The sequence below is a fragment of the Syzygium oleosum genome, unplaced genomic scaffold (assembly GCF_021117445.2).
Source record: "Syzygium oleosum isolate NSW1041296 unplaced genomic scaffold, Sole_v2.1 Sole_v2.09, whole genome shotgun sequence".
NCBI classification, from domain to species: Eukaryota; Viridiplantae; Streptophyta; class Magnoliopsida; order Myrtales; family Myrtaceae; genus Syzygium; species Syzygium oleosum.
Genome location: NW_026607493.1, coordinates 1960997 through 1978911, shown reverse-complemented (window position 1 = coordinate 1978911; position 17915 = coordinate 1960997). Strand labels below are relative to the sequence as shown.

The 17915-nt window shown below is 39.7% G+C and overlaps 1 protein-coding gene across 1 annotated transcript; it reads right to left on the bottom strand.

Annotated features, from left to right (window-relative positions):
• Positions 1-6089: 6089 nt before the first annotated feature.
• Positions 6090-9706, bottom strand: LOC130138883 (MDIS1-interacting receptor like kinase 2-like). Its single transcript, XM_056314387.1, has 2 exons — positions 6770-9706; positions 6090-6625 (listed from the first exon to the last, which is right to left on the bottom strand). The coding sequence occupies exons 1-2, from the start codon at positions 9630-9632 to the stop codon at positions 6258-6260; spliced, it is 3231 nt and encodes a 1076-aa protein (XP_056170362.1). The 5' UTR covers positions 9633-9706; the 3' UTR covers positions 6090-6257.
• Between the last annotated feature and the right edge of the window lie 8209 nt (positions 9707-17915).

Sequence of the window (17915 nt, the reverse complement as noted above, 5' to 3'; positions counted from 1 at the left end):
AGATAAACTCGTCAAGTTTCCGATGAAACGAGGAAGTGAGCCAGCGAGATTGCTGAATGATAGATCAAGATTGGTAAGAGAAGTGAGCCTCCCAATATCCGAAGGTATGGGTCCTGAAAATCCATTGCGGCAAAGGTAAAGAAGAGATAAACTCGCCAAGTTCCCGATGGAACGAGGAAGTGAGCCAGCGAGATTGTTGGACGATAGATCAAGATTGGTAAGAGAAGCAAGCCTCCCAATATCCGAAGGTATAGGTCTTGAAAATCCATTGTGGGAAAGGTAAAGAAGAGATAAACTCGTCAAGTTTCCGATGGAACGTGGAAGTGAGCCAGCGAGATTGTTGGACGATAGATCAAGGTTGGTAAGAGAAGTGAGCCTCCCAATATATTAAGGTATGGGTCCCGAAAGTCCATTGTGGGAAAGATAAAGAAGAGATAAACTCGTCAAGTTGCCGATGGAACGAGGAAGTGAGCCGACGAGATTGTTGGACGATAGATCAAGGTTGGTAAGAGAACTGAGCCTCCTATATCTAAAGGTATGAGTCCCGAAAGTCCATTGTCATAAAAGTAAAGAAGAGATAAACTCGTCAAGTTTTCGATGGAACGAGAAAGTGAGCCAGCGAGATTGTTCAACGATAGGGCAAGTCTAATCAGAGAAGTGAGCCTCTCGATTTCCGAAGGTATAAATCCTGAAAGTCTATTGTACCATATGTAAAGAATTTCCAAATTCCTCAAGCCACTTATCTCTGTCGGAATGGAACCGGAAATATTATTTGCACATAGGTACAAAGAATGAAGACTCTCCAACATACCTATACTTGGAGGAATTGCCCCGGACAGTTCATTGAAGCAAAGATCAAGAGAGTTGAGTTTGGAAAGGTTACCTATACTCGAGAGTATGGAACCATGGATTGAGTTGTTGGCAAATTTAAAGCTAACCACATTGGTTAAGCGCGAGAAGTTGAGGCCGTCGAGAGTTCCTCTCAAACCGAGATTGAAAAGATTTAGAAGAGTGACGGCTCCAAAACCGTCGCAAGTGAAGCAAGTGACACCGGTAAAGCTGCAAGGATTGTCACCATGCCATGAAGAGAGGAGAGATTGGTTATGATTGTCAAGGCTAGATTTCCAATTCAGGAGAGCCTCTGCTTCATCTATACCCTCAGTCGCATTGATAGTGGGAAAAGAAGTGGAGGAAGCAGAAATGCCTGCCCCGTGAGATGAAGTGGTGTCGATTAAGAAGAGCAAGAAGAAGAAGATGAAGACACGTAAAGGAGACATGATGGACAGCAATAAGGAAGAAGCCATGATTTGGGAGGGTGGAGATGGCTCAGGTCTACACATATTCATAACAAGATGGATGACATACGTATAAATGGAACATCAAGCTCCTCAGTGGAGGCCAATGCCTCTTACAGCTAGTCAGTTTTTCCCACGAATGGGGCCTTTCTTGAACAACTTTTTTTAATTTTTTTTTTCGTGATTGATGATATATTGCAAAGATAATGTCTTTTCCTTTTTCCAAATAGTTTAGTGTGCGCCAATTGGGTATAATAAGTAAATAGTACCGATCGATGAGACTCAATCACTAGTCATCTTTTGAACAAAAAAAAAAAAAGAAAGAAATCATCGCCGAGTCCGGTCTCTGGCTTCCTCTCTTCGCTCCCGCCTCAGCCTTGACTTCCCGCGCTTCCTCCCTACTCAGAATGGTTCTGATGGACTCGCTGGAGTTCCGAGTACCTAACAAAGGTGGTGGCTCAAACCAGCGTTCTTGACCGAATCAATGTCTCGAAATCGGACACGGCAGCGATCCTGCACTCATCAGGGACGACGACTGTGGGAAATGTTGAAAGGCGTGGCGCTGACCCACTAGAACTTGATTGGACTAGTTTAGTTCTATCACGAAATTTGGGAAATTTGGGGGATTAGGATTTAATTTGGAAAATTTGAAAATTGAGTTCAGACCATTTCAGACAAAAAATTAAGGAAGCGTTGGACTTCCTGCTTGTGCCTTGTGGTTGTGGTGCAGAAAAGCTATGATTAAGAAAGAAACGGAACTTTGATATCAGTTTCTTCTCTATTATTTCCATGATAAATTGACAACTCTATTGATTATCTTCAAGGACAGTAAAGATAAATAAATAGATAATGTTTAATTAGTAGTCATAATCCATCAAAAAATTACTTAGCACCAATGCAATCACTTAACCAATCCATGAGTTTAAACCTGTGCGCATTTGTAATGTCTATATGAAGATCATGTAGTAAAAATTAGAATCACTTGAATAGACATTTACTTTTTTCCTCTTTACTTCATCTAATCATCTAAATTTCGCAACTCACTCTCATCTTTTCTTAATCTAGACATGCAAAATTTACACAATATACAAATATTGATCCTTAAATTCAGATATAATCTTTTCTATAAATTTTTGAAATTTCAGTAATATTTCAAAATTTGACGATGGGAAAGCAAAAAAATTGCCTTTTGCTTTTTAAAAAGCTTAACTAAAAAGTCTCTTAAATTATATGCTTAAAAATTGCCATAAACATTCTTGAAACTTTCTAATATCTAGTATAATCTTTTATACAAAAGAAGATACTTTAATCAATTTTTGAGGCTTGACAATATTGTTGCACAAAGAAACTAAAATCAAATTCTTGATGCATCCGCCCATGCTTATCTCATAATAATCTTCCGAAGATACAAAGCCAAGAGGTCACTAATACGATTGAAAACGAGTCAAGTAACTTGGTTAACTCATAAGTATATGCTTATTGTGGTGCAGTATTAAAAAAAAATTAATTGGGCAAAGGTCGAGCTTAAGTATCTATTTAACAACGTAACAATTAAATGAACAATATCATTTATCGACTTCACAATTGTCAATGTTAGGAATAGATTAAAAAAATTTGTTTCTCAATTTTCTAGTATTTTCAACATTTGAGCTCAAGCTTCGAATAAATTTAGGGATAATGACACAAATAGTCCCTAAATTTTCATTTATTCAATGTGCTCCCCGAACTTTCACTCAATATGCAATATGGTCTCTAAACTTTTAATTTGTTTAATGTGGTCATTGAACTTTTGGGACATGTTTAATATAATCCCTGAACTATATGAAAATATCCAGTGTCATCCTTCTATTAATTCAAGATTAAGGACAGCATTTAACATTTTCATATAATTCGGGGACTAAATTAAATATGTACCAAAACTTCAAAGACTATATTGAATAAATCAAAAGTTCAAGGACCACATTTCACATTGAATCAAAGTTTATGAATCATTTTATGTCAATTTTCAATCAAATTACTTTCTATTTGAGTTATGTCGGCATCCGTCTTGGACAATCGAATCTGATCGAACTCAATTATTAAAGTAATGAAAAATCGTGGATCCAATGGGAAGGCGTCATCGTGCTGCAACGTGTTCAATCTTTTTAAGCTGTCGTTCCCTTTTTGTCTTTTCTTGACATGTCCCTCGCTTACTTCTCCCAGTCATTGTGGGCCTAGTTCCTCCTCGTGAGTCATGGAATCTGTCATGTTATACATGTTGGGCCCGAGCCAAACTTTATGATGGACCGACTTAGGTAAAAATTTTAGGTCAAACCCCAGATTTGAGCCCCAATGAGTACCTCTAACTCTATGATCTACTGGAAAAAGTCATAACTCGTAATCATACTTGTCTTATTGTATTGTTTATATAAAATACGGCAACGTACAAAAATTTAAAAAATTTATGAATATTCAATGACTATCTATCATTTTTCTCATAAAGTACGACATGCAAAAGCGGGACAAGGATATTGCAAGGAAGAGCGACATGAAAGGATAACGAAAAAAGATTTAAAAAATAAAGGTGGTTAAAAGTTCTCTTTCTTTTATCAAGTGCGTGGAAGGGGGTCACCACCAACTGGCCAGGCGCGAGGTACTGTTTCCAATGTTGCACCCCATCGGAGAAAGTTACTAACAAGTCTAATGGACATGGTAAATGGCACTCCTTGCTTGTTGAAAACACTTTTTTTCCCACTTAAGTTAGAATAAAATAAGATTTTGGTGCTAAATCAACGAAGAGAAGTTTTCTGCAGCTATTTTGCTTGTCAACTCAATATAAACGGTGCTTAACAGATGTGTACGTAATGTAAGTATCCCCGCAACTGACTAACTACCTAGTCGCCGCCATGATGCTAAACCATCGCACAAGATTGCACGACTTCGATCAAAGTCAACTTGTTAGGCAAGAAACTGCCATGTAGAAATTTGATTATGGATTATCCTTCAATTAAGATAGATTTCAAAGCTAAAAGCCGAAACATTTGACTGGGAAGCAACAAGCACGGTGAGTTTAACGAAGCCCTCGGGAGGCCCCGAATATGGGTCATAGGGGAAGACGCGAGCGAAGTAGGGGCGGCGACAGGCTCCCCTCCCCATTTTCATCCTATGTTATACAGTACTAATATACATGCAACCTGGAATGAAGACTCTTGAATATTTCATTAATTACCGAAACACAACAGTAATTCATTCTTCAAGTATGCAGTAATTTGCACGATATGCGGTAGGAACTCCTGTCCAAGTTGGACTTTCGGTGCCAGGACCAGGAAGCACGGCACGGGCACGGCGGAAAACCCGCTCTTTCCTTCACTTTGTTATTTCCAAGTTTGACTTGACACTGAAAAGCATCATTTACCAAAACACCCTTCAACGGAAGTATGCTGTCGCATATTGATTTTTGGATTAACGAGAAAAAAAATTAATGAAAAAGAATCAACTTCTTAAGAAATTTAACCGCTCCTCCTCCTCTTATTTTCACGATCGATCTCTTCTCCTTACTTCTTAGAAAATGGCGATAACTCTGTAAAGCATATTTCCGAGCTTGGAATTCGCGATCGACCTAAATGAGCTGCAGCGCCCAACCCATTTCCCAAATGGCGAGGGTTGAATGGTTGGAAGATGTTGGACACCGTGGGCTGGGCTTCCCCAATGGTGAGGAGAAGGCCATCTGCACGATATGTTCCCGTGATGATAAAAATGTGTTTTTAATTATTAGGTTGTAATTTTTTTTATGAGAATGTAATGATCCGAGTTTGCTTCTCACGTATTTGTATTTTGACAATGGCAACCTGTATGGTGTTATTTGATTTTATAATGAGATGTATTCGTTTAGGTGCGAGTCTTACGTACTATGTTATGTATTCCATTTTTGTCCGATCATCCCTACTTGGAACTCACTATAAAAAATAATCATGAAGTATGAATAATTTATTCTACTGAAATTTCCTTAATTTTTTCCATCTTTTAATTGAATTTTAAATTATTTCTAAAAAATATAAAAAAGAAACAAAGAAATTAAAAACCGCCTTGGGCATAACGTGCTTGAGCCTAACACGGGGGCTAGCGCGGCCCGTTGGGGTCATGGGCGTGCCGGCCCGTGCACAGGATTTCCCATGGCGTGCTCAGCCCGACACATAAAATTGACGGGAAAATTGTCCAAGAAGTCTTAGACCTATTGTATTTTTGCCAATTCAGTCTTAAACCTTTAAATTTTGCCAATTGAGTTCTAAACCTTTTCACTTCTTGCCAATTGAGTCAATTCGGCTAATTTTGGCCGGAAATTGCTAACATGGATGCGGGCGATTAAATATCACGTCCCGTTCATCAAGTAAATTATCTCTCCTTCTCTTCTTGACTTTCGGATTCCTCAATCATCATCATTCTTTGAGGAATACTAGCTTCACACATTTGGGCAAACAAATTCCGTCTATTAATTGATGTGCCAGTTAGTTATTACTGACCGTTGAATATGACCCGCTAATTGCCCCAATGCCGAACTCGCTCTGAAAAGGACCGATGTCAATTCCGGACGTTCCAAACTTCCAACCCCGGTTTTGGCTGCTCAAAAGCCAAGAACCGTTGGTCATCAATCAAGTTCCCCGAACATAGCGATCTCAAAGCTGTGAAGTATCCCAGAATAATTGCGCATGCACGACCTTGTGATGTGATACGGAACATGATATTTCAAACAAGTCAGAATTATTTGGCTAATAAGAAGCAAGTTATTTTACTATGAATAGATGCTTGCTTACACCGAAGGAAGAAAGTTTACTGTCCTTCTCCTCTAACAAAAAGAAAACATTTAGACTATGCATCTTCGAAGTTTTAATACTAATCAACATTTTACTACCGAACACAGAAGCCCGAAAAGGCGAACACACGACATTAACTCGATCGACAACTTAACAACCACCTGAATGTGGTCTAAAAGTTCCGGCCATCGAGATCACGGAGTTGTTCGAAGGTGACTCCAAAGAACGGCAAAACCGGTGGTGCTTGAACTCGAAGCTTTCGTGAGACTTGTGTCATGGTCGGTCGAAGTTGAGGATTGGCCCGCAAGCACGCGAGCGCTAGTGCTGCGATAGACATTATGTGTCGCGCATCCCAGTTCGTTGGAGGAGAGAGCCGTTGGTCCAGTACATCCTTCAATGGTGTTTGCGACTTGGATTGAGTGGATGAAAATACTGACGAGACGTAATCTCCCGGATGCTTTCCCATGATTGTCTCCAGTACCACAACTCCAAAGCTATATACATCACATTTTTCAGTTGGAATGTTGGTATAAGCTAGCTCTGCAATTGAAGAATTCAAAGTCCAATGATAATCTTGTCATCTATAATTAAAGATTCGAAAATTTGCTTTCAAATAATTAAGGAATTTCCAATGACAACACGAGTTGGGACAGTAAATTAATATGCTTTTGCAAAGAACATCACCTGGAGCGATGTATCCGACGGTGCCAGCAATAGTAGTCCAGTTGGTCGAATCCGGCCTCAATAATCTTGCCGTGCCAAAGTCTGAAACGCGAGCCTCATAATTAGCATCCAACAAGATGTTGTTGCTGGTCAAGTCTCGATGGATCAATGGAGGAAAACAATCGTAATGCATATACGACAATGCATCCGCAACTGCTCGAATCATGTTTATCCTTTTGTCCCAGCCAAACTCTGTTGCTCTTTCATCATCATGCAGAATTGTTCTCAAGCTCCCTCTTTCGACGTACTCGTACACCAGAAAACAATGTCGTGCATGAGAGCAGAACCCGTAAAGCTTCACGATGTTGCGGTGGCGAATATTTCTTAAGGCTTCAATTTCCCTTTCAAAAGGAATGATGTCGACGGTCACATCTTCCTGGGACGATGGAATTTTCTTGACTGCAATAGTTTGACCTGATGGTAGATCAGCTCTGTAAACAACGCCATAGGCCCCTTCTCCCAAATAGTATTTGGAGTCAAATCCTTCCGTAGCCTCCACGATTCGCTCGTAGAAAATTTTGCCATCAAAACTCAGAATCTGCAAGAAATCTAAATCAATCGTTTCTGTCTGTGCATTTCTCTCTCTCTGGATAATCTTTCTTCGACGGCGTTCAACAATTACGAGAAAGATCAAGAAGGAAGAGAGAACGAGGAATCCCAAGAATGAGAGAACGAGGATAATCAAAATTCTAGCTCTGCCGTGTCGATTGTGTTTCTTGCTCATGTTAGAAATATTACATTTCGGTAATCCAGCCACGTTCCCACATAGCCCCTTGTTATGCTGAACTGCCTCAAATGGAGCCTCCTTAAAAGCTTTGACATTTGGGAGAGGACCTTCCAAGTTATTATAGGACACATCAACAGAAGTTAATGCCAATAAGTCAGCAAAACTATGCGGGATGGTACCAGAGAGGTCATTGTGGGAGATGTTGAAAGTTTCTAGGACTCTCAGTTTTCCGAGATCTGGTGGTATTCTGCCGGTCAATAGATTCTGACTCAAATCAAGAACTCTTAGGAATCGTGCATTGCCTATCTCAGGAGGAATGCTTCTTTCGATTTTATTTTGGCTCAAGTTCAAGCTCAGCAAGTTGGTGCATAGGCTGAGCTGCGGTGGAATGGCTCCGCTCAAATTGTTTGACGCCAGGTTGAGATGTTCCAGTCGAGATAAAAATCCAATTTCACTGGGAATATCACCTGTGATTACATTGTTGTTGAGGATAAGATCTAGCAGTAGTTGCGAGCTTCCCAATTCCCTCGGAATCTTTCCACTTAAATTATTTGAAGAAAGGTCAAGTACCTGTAACTGCGCCATCCTTCCAAATATCGGGGGTATCTCACCGGAAATGTTGTTGTTTGATATCCTTAAGCTCGTCAAATTGCGGCAATGCCCCCACTTCCATGAAAGTTTGCCGTGCAAATAATTGTGGCTCAAGTCTATAAAATTCAGCCGCGGATATATTCCAAATGCTTCCGTTACACTCCCAGTAAGTTTGTTTCCTTCGAGCCTCGCTCTAACTAATGAAGTGCAATTCCTCAAGCTTTTAGGGATATGACCGGTGAAATGATTATTCGAGACAGCGAGTTTTTGCAATGATCCCCCGAGGCATATATTTTCCGGTAGTTGCCCTTCGAGGGCATTATCAGCGATTTGAAAATCAGTCAAATGGACGAGCTTATCAATTTCAGGAGGCAAGGAACCGTGAAAGTTGTTATGATTAAGGCCTAACGAAGTTAAATTGGCTATGGTTCCAATTGATGCTGGGATTGAACCAGTCAAAGTATTGTCGTTCAAATCTAAATCTACAAGAGAAGTTAGTTTCCCTATCTCTTCTGGAATCAAACCTGAAAGATGATTTGACGATAGGTGCAAGGTATTCAGATTGCTCAAATTCTGAATAGATGAAGGGATATGCCCCACCAAATTATTTTCAAAAAGATCTAATTCAGTTAGAACAGTTAGCCTCCCGATCTCTAAAGGTATGGATCCTGAAAGTTTGTTCCTCCATAAGTCAAGACACTCCAAACTTGTTAGGTTACCTATCTCTCTTGGAATGGGACCAGAAAGGTCATTTCGTGCTACAATCAATTCTGTTAAGTTGCCTAATTTTCCAAGAGGAGGAGGAATGGACCCTGAAAATTGGTTTCGAAAAAGAGAGAGATAATTTAGGCTGCTTAGGTTTCCTAGTGAGGTAGGGATAGGACCTGTGAGATTGTTTCCGCCAAAATGAACTTCCAAAAGAGAATCTAACAATCCAATCTCCCGTGGAATATGTCCACTCAAATAATTTTTACATAGGGACAAAAGGCGAAGACTCTTTAGCATGCCTATACATGGAGGTATGTTTCCAGAGAGTCTATTATAACAAAAATCAAGATGCTCAAGTTTGGAAAGGTTACCGATACTCGAGGTTATCGGACCGTAGATCGAGTTGTTGAAAAAGTCAAGGCTAACCACCTTGGTTAAGCGCGAGAAGTCGAGGCCAGTTAAGGTTCCTCTCAGGCCGAGATTAGAAAGATTAAGATGGGCGACGAATCCGTAGTCGTCGCAACTGACACCCGAAAAGTGGCAAGAGTTGTGACCATGCCATGAAGATAGGAGAGACTGGCTGTGGTTTTCGAGACTAGATTTCCATTTCAAGAGAGCCTCTGCTTCATCCTCATGGCGAGTCACATTGGGAGCGAAAGAAGTGGTGGAAGCAGAAACGCCTATGCCCTGAAATGGAGTGGAAACAAAGACGGTGATGTTGTTTAGGAAGAAGAGCGAGTAGAGCAAGAAGACGACTCCTAAAGAAGAAGGCTTCCACAGAAATGAGGAAGAAGCCATGATTTTAGGGTTGGTTTTGAGGACGTGAGATTGTCCAGGTCCGCATGTTCTCAACAACAAGATTGGTGAGACATATATATAGATGGAAATCATTATCAGATGTAGCCTCAATCGAGGTCACTATGTATTATGTAATCTTTTGTTTCCCTTGTGAAAATCTTTTCTTTAGGAGAAAAGGCATTGGCAAAATGTTAAAATTAAAATTTTCACTCTACGACATGCGGTTAGTCGAAAATCGTATTAGTGTTGCAATTTGCATCAATTCCTATCGGCATAGGACATCAAGATTTCGATGAAGTAATTAACTTACAATGTTATCAATTCATGCCAACATGCGGATTATCCGTATCGTGCCATTTCATGTTAGGTCTTTCTTTGGGTAATTCGTATTTCATCTCTCATCTCGTTTTACCATCAATTCGTGTTACCGTAGAATTGTTGGTTGGAGTACAGAAAATGATGACGCTGTTGAGGAAAGACTTGTGCTATGCATTATTACTAGCTGACAAATAATTTCTGGAAACGATCTTATCATCGCCGGGACCAAGAATTAACGGGTGGTTGATTCTGCATACTAAATTCATGACCATGTATATCGGTCTTCTTATCCGGTTTCACCGCATTCTGCTCAGAAGGCCGGCATTATCTCCAGACGACTTCGAAGAGTCTACACTAAACATAGCGACAGATTAGGACCTGTAAATCTTCACATATATATTGGTTGTTAATTGAATATGTAAGGTGTGTGGCTAATCTTGGGTTCTGGATATTGTTAAATTCTTTCAAAACCTCATTATGAACGAGTTTCTTCACAGATAAAAACTCTAGGTATTTTCGAGATAGAATCTAGTTATACATAAAAAAAACTTTATTAAAGCATTTATTACCAAAATATTCATAATTCTATTAAAGAATTATGAATAAGAATATATGAAAGTATATACCAATAATAGATCTTTTATCAAATTATGCATAAGACAAGAGATGTGGAGTTAAGATATATCAGGATTAAAGAAATGCTAAAGTGACCATCAAAAACAAATTACTGAGAGCTTCATATGTAAGGGGAAAAGTACCAAAAAAATCCAAAACCTATTGCATTGTTATCAATTCAATTCTAAACTTTTCAATTGGACCAATTTAGTCCCAAACCTTTTCGCATTGGTACCAATTCAGTTCATCCGGCCAATTTAGGCCGGAAATCGCTGACGTGGACGCCAGCGATCCTACGTGGCATCGCCAATGTTGACGTGAACAAAATTTATAATTTTTTCAGATTTATAATTTTTTTTTCTCTTTTATTTTCCTTCTTTTTTCTTTTTTTGGAAACCGATGGTCGGCGAGGTTGTCACCCGACCATCGCCGGCCACAGGCGAGGGCCGGCGACCCTCGCATGGTCTGGGCGAGGGCTGCCATGCCCTCGTTGACCACGGACAAGGGCCGTCGCCCTCGTCCAAATCCAGGCGAGGGGCGGTGACGCCTTCACCCAGACTAGGCGAGGGGCGGCGACGCCCTCGCCCAGACTAGGCGAGGGCATGGTGGCCCTCGCTTGTGGCCGGCGAAGGCATCGCCGCCCCTCGCCTGGATCTAGACGAGGGTCGCCGGCCCTCGCTTGTGGCCAACGATGATCAGCCGGCGACCTCGTCGGTCACTGGTTTCTAAAAAAAGAAAAAAGAAGGAAAAGAAAAGAGAAAAAAATATATATTTAAAAAATCTGAAAAATATATTAAAAAATTATAAAATTTGTCCATATCAGCATCGGTGGTGCCACGTAGGACCACCGGCGTCCACGTTAGCAATTTCCGGCCTAAATTGGCCTGATGGATTGAATTGGTATCAATGCAAAAATGTTTAGGACTAAATTGGTCCAATTAAAAAATTTAGGACTGAATTGGTACCAATGCAATAGGTTTATGACTTTTTTGGTACTTTTCCCCATATGTAAGCATGCTATATGGCTCAACTTCGTGGGATACTAGGTTGATGCTCTGCTTGCACAAGAATGAATTTTACTTGGATTTTATTTGAACAATGTGCATAAGGCACTTGTTAAGTAACAAAATAACAAAATGTTACAAATTCTAATGCACTGACTATCTCTGTGACATGCACAATTAATCATTCGAAAATCGAATGCTTCTACATTAAACATGTTTAACAAGTGTTTCAAAGGGCACTCATTAGCAAGGTCTATTTTACTTTCACATGTTCACTGTCATCCATGTAGCTAGCGAAAAGTTTCTCCACCTGTGGGCTTCAAGTGCCATCGAATGAAGGGGCAAATGGGGCCTTGTTCTGAAGAATTTTTTTCCTCATTGACAATATATTGCGAGATAAATCTTTCCCTTTTTTTTATTTTATTTTAGCGCACATTCAGACGTATGGGGATGATGAGTAAACAGCACAAAATGATGAATCTCAATCGTAGTAGTTATCTTGCTCTTCAGGCCGAGAGGGCATTTTATGGGATCTAGATCATTTTCAATTTCCATGCTCGACTTACTTTAAAATTGACCGATATAGTCAAGCGAATCTACGGAAAAACCAGCGATTTGAGTGTCGGTATGTTCAAACGACAAATTATTGATTTGCTCAGGTCATTGGTCGACGCGAGTCTATCAGAGTGTGATAGTCGATGCCATCGGATGAATGATGATGCAAGTATGTGGCCACACATTTCAGCTTGCCTTTTGTCTCATTTCCAGACTATAGTACCTTCTCTCCCTTACGAATTGAATTCGGTTCAGTAAAAAATTATGAATTTCAATTGGGTCCCATGTAGGTTCTTTGCACGCATTAGCTGCTTACTTAACATAATCTTTCTTATATAGTAGTTTCATCGAGCGATTGCCGGATTAAATCACCATGATGAATGTCATACCATAGAGAAGATTACATTTGCTCGTGCATCAAGTAATTTCTCGTCCAGGACCGCACTTTGATTGTTACTTAATACTAGTATGTGCATATCTATTCCCACATGGTCGATGTATGCATTGGATGGCCACGACACTTTGATTGTTAGTTAATACTAGTATGTGCATATCTATTCCCACATGGTCGATGTATGCATTGGATGGTCATGGCCATCCGCGATTGATGTATCAATACGAGTAAATCGTGCTAGTGATCAAATTATCGATTACAACCATCCAAGGGATGGAAGAGATAGATATTATATTCCTAGCAAAAGAAAAATGGAAAGCAAGAGATACACTGCAAGATTGCCCCATGTCGAACTTGCCTAGCAAAGATTGCTGTCTATTCCGAAGAAAATTATTAGGTGCTCTCCACCCGCGTTTCTAAACTTCCGACTTGCTTTTGGCCGCTCAAAAGGCAAGAACCATCGAGTCATCAATCAATAACCATCATGCAAATTCATTGCTGCTGAGCTACTATGCCAAACTACCAAAAACATTATCCTCATGTTACGTGAATCGATCGCTTACTGTTGTACTCCTATCCTCTGTTATAATCTTTAAATATTCGAGAGTAATTGTAGGCACACAAACTGGTGACATGATATGTAGAAAAACATTTTCAACAAGTTCTACAAATTATATGTAGAAGCAAAGCTACAAGTAGAAGGGAGCATCCTCAGATGCAGTAATATCTCAAAGATTATATAGCGGATTCCAATGTTTATTTGGACCGTTAGAGCTAGGAGAGTGGAGTAAGCCAGGTGGATAGGCCAAACCAAGACAGGTATGCTTCGCAATTCTTCTATATCTTAAACTCCTTTATATTTCATTGATATAAGATCACCGTTTTGTATGTGCACTATTGTCTCTACAACACCAATGCACGGTCTTCACTCGAAAATTTTTGAAGTTTCCGTAGATTACGAACTCATCCCCCTCATGGTTGTCTGTGCCTATACAATTTATCGATTTGCTCATCTCCTATTGATAGGTGAAAAACGATAAATAATCCCATATTAGACTACACATTATTGTATCATAGTATTGAGACAAGTTCCATGGAAATTAATTAACGGAAAAATCAAGACAGTATTATGTAAAGAAGAGTCGGATGAAAATGATAGTTCCATAAATATTAGTTCTAAGCGAGAGGACCAAAATCAACGGAAGGATTCAAAGTAGACACTTCAAAGAAAATTTTTCATTGAAACATTATATCTTTTCCTTTTTCAATCAGTTTAGCGTGTATTTTGCTCTCAAGACAAGCATGCTTGACTTACTTTTCCAAGTCTTCATTGAAATTGACATGTCAAGGGAATCGGTGGAAAATGGCCGATTTGAGTGTCGGTATTCTTGAACCACTAGTTATTTAGGTCCATTCGTGAGTCTTCTCATCTTGCTCAAGTCTTTGAGTTGATGCCAAGTCCATTGATAATGATTCCTACACAGATTTTCGTTCCAAGTAATTTGATTCGTGGAATCGGATTCTCTTTTAATTATTTGAGTGATAAAAAATTTCAAATATTTAAAAAAAAACTCTAAAAATCTTTCATCCATTCATTGGCTTGTTAAAATTGTGATTTCCTGATGGTGATGGGGCAAAACAAAATCTTTGGCTTCCCTTTTTCTGGGGGCTTTGTTATGAACTCTTCAGTTTGACAGAAATAAAAGCAAGGGAATCGACACGAACCTTTCCGAAATAGGTCACGGCATGTGAGATCCCACGTGTCATTATGTTTTCACCTTTGATTATATAAATTTATACAAACACATTCAGTTTATATAAAAATCACAAAATTAAAATAATCTTTACAATAAGAAAAGTACTATACAAAAATTTTAATTTTTTCCGCATCAACGCGCGTGCCATTTCCAATTACCTTAGAAAGCGGCCAATCCAATTGGAGTCTTTGTAGGTTTCTTCTTGTGTTATTCATGGTGTAAAAAAAGGGAAGTCTGTGGTCATCCATTCCCTCTCAAACTCAATGAATGCGTTCATGCGAATCTTATGCCTACTTCTAGATAGAAAAAATCAAGCGATAATCGTTACGAGATATACATAACGAGGGAAAATTGTCCAAAAAGTTCTAAACCTATTGCACTTTTGCAAATTCAGTCATAAACCTTTTAATTTTGCCAATTGAGTCCTAAACCTTTTCATTTCTTGCCAATTAAGTTTATCTAGCCAATTTTGGCCAGAAATCGCTGACGTAGACGCCGGACGGCCACGTGACGCTGACGTGGACATTTTAAATTAATATTTTAATAAATTATGATTTTTGTTCTTCTTTTTTTTTCCTTCTCTCTCTCTCTCTCTCTCTCTCTCTCTCTCTCTCTCTCTCTCTCTCTCTCTCTCTCTCTCTCTCTCTCTCTCTTTTCTGGTTCTGAAATTAGGGCTGGTGAGGGTGGCCGGCCGACCCTCGCCGGCTCTGGGCGAGGGTCGGCCAACCCTTGCTGGCTCTGGGCGAGGGCATCGCGACCCTCGCCGAATCTCGATGAGGGTCGCGACGCCCTCGCCAGATCTAGCTAGGCGAGGGCTTGGCGGCCCTCACCCAGATCCGGCGAGGGCGTTGATCTGGCCAGGTGAGGGCTTGGCGGCCCTCGCCGGCCCCAAACATGATCACCATCTACGACCACATAAAGGTTCTCAATTGATGAAGAAATTTAGTTATGTTAATGTATTGAGCCATGAATATCCAATTAATCTCTTTCGTGTGGATTGATCCGGATGATCAAGGTTCAACATAACTTTCTCTTCATCAGTCTGTAGGGCAAAAGAAAAGTAAAAAAGTTTCTCGGAAAAAAACCCCCAAAAGATGGAAAAGATGGTGAATGACTTTCTTCTTCATCAATTGCGGTGAGAAGGACTTGAAAGTCATATTTGATGTAAACGCATGGACAGATGCACACCGTCCATCGCTTTGTGATTTTTTTCTTGCCTGATTCTTACTCTTACAATATTTCCAAGAAAAGAAGACCTCGAAAGTAATATATGATGTAAAGACCTTGAAAGTCTTATATGATGTAACTCTTTATGGTCCGCAAGTTTTGATTGACAAGTGGAGCTTTCATAAGAGTTAACCCCAAGAAAATTCAGCTGAATGACACTATAAGCGTCGATTTTTTCCAAGCGAATTCCCACCACATAGCAGTCCTCACCTCATATGGTTTAATCATTGGCCGTTAAAAGACAAAACTCTCTCAATTCTTTGAAACAAAAAACCAATGCGTGCTAAGCAAGCCACGTGTTCCGTAAAGGAAATTGCTTGCATGACTGTCGTCATTTTCCAAGGAGAACAACGACCTTTCATGCACCACAAAGTCCTTTCCAAGAAACCAGATGACTAACTCATCCGATCACAAAGTTATTCCCAATTGACAAGCATACGCTCAGATAAAAAAATAACAGCATATTCTAAACAAGTCTATTAAAAACTCGATCTAATTGACACGTTCTATGTTATGTGTTAACTATGATTATAATCATCAAAATTTTCTATTAGATTTGCATATGCTTAATTATTTAAGCTTTTATGTGTTAAGTGTAATCAAATTCAATGGAGATTGAATCGAGCTGATGCGTCCTAGAAGGAAAAGCCAATAGCTGCAGTAATTGACAAGGTATCACCCTACGAGATTGGATTTAGTCTAGGTTTAGCACGGTCCGCCAGATGCTCAAAGACAGTCCTCAGGGAACCACCATAGATGATCTAATTGAAGAGTTGTTATTAGAAAAACTATACGTGAATAGCTCAAAGTGTATCATCGCTTTTTGCAATTCGATACTAAAGACACAACCTTGGCGACCAAACAACAAGATAACCAAAATCGTTCTTTGAAATCCGAATAGCAGATCCATCATCAAGACGATTGAAATTGAAAAGTTCACAGGGACCTGACTCCCGCATTAAAACAGTTGTATTCATGGAGGTTCCGCTCCCTCGCCATAGATCCCAAGAGCATACAAGACAAGCAAATCCAGGCAATTTGCACAAACAACAGTGATAATACAGATAGGCTCAAAGGTCGGTGCACATCATTCTTCAATCGTTGCAACCTCTAGGACACAAACAAATTCAGAACATTTTTTATGCAACCTAACCATGGCCGGAAGAAATTCCGGTGAAACGCACCCCAAACAAGATCACCATCTATCACCATATAAAGGTTTTCAATAGATGAGGAAATTTAGTTCTGTTAATGTATTGAGCTATGAATTTCTAAACTAATATCTTTCGTGTGAATTGATCCGGATGATCGAGGTTCAACCGTGGTCCATAACATTCTCTATATGAGTCTGTACGGGCAAAAGAAAAGCAAAAAGTTGCTCGGAAAAGATGGTGAATGGCTTTCTTCTTCATCAAGCGCGGTGAAGAGAAGAGCTTGAAAGTCACGGACAGATGCACACCGTCCATCGCTTTGTGATTTTCTTCTTGCCCGATTCTTGCTCTTACAATATTTCAAAGAAAAGAAGAGCCCGATTCTTACTCTTACAATATTTCAAAGAAAAGAAAGAGCTTGATGTAGGAAAAGACTCTCCTTTTTCTATTCAATGAATATATTTTCTGTACATTTACAATGCTTAATCCTGTTATATATATAGGACATATGACAACCCTAATTAGGAGATATACAATAGGAAGGATTCTATACTAGGAAGAAATCTATACAATAAAAATGCCTAATAAATAGGCTAAAATAGCTCACGACCACACTCCCCCTCAAGTAGGTGCAAAGATGTCTTTGATACCCAACTTGATAAGTGAGCAATGAAATTCTCTACTTGACAGAGCCTTTGTCAATATATCAGCTAACTGGTCTTCAGACTTGACAAATGGTAACTGGATCACTTTTGCCTCCAAATTCTCTTTGATGAAATGTCTGTCAATCTCCACATGTTTGGTTCTATCATGCTGAACTGGATTATGAGCAATATTTATGGCTGCTTTATTATCACAAAACAATTTGATTTCCAAACCTGGTGGATACCCGAGCTCAGTTAGCAGCTTTCGAAGCCATAGAAGTTCGCATAACCCCTTTGCTACACCTCTGAATTCAGCTTCTGCACTAGACCGAGCTACAACCTTTTGTTTCTTACTTCTCCATGTAACAAGGTTGCCTCCCACAAATGTAAGATACCCTGATGTAGACCTCCTGTCTGTCACACTTCTAGCCCAATCTGCATCTGTGTAACCTTCTATTTCAAGGTGGCCATTCTTTGCAAATAGCAACCCCTTTCCTGGGGCTGACTTCAAATATCGAATGATGCGCCACACAGCACTCATATGACCCTCACTAGGTGCATGCATGAACTGACTCACCACACTTACTGCATGAGCAATATCAGGACGTGTATGTGATA

Excerpts from the sequence above, each read along its gene's own strand:
- LOC130138883 (XM_056314387.1), bottom strand. The coding sequence starts at position 9,632 with ATGGCTTCTTCCTCATTTCTGTGGAAGCCTTCTTCTTTAGGAGTCGTC. Across the intron at positions 6,626-6,769 it reads CGTCGGATACATCGCTCCAG|AGCTAGCTTATACCAACATT; the intron begins GTGATGTTCTTT and ends CTTCAATTGCAG.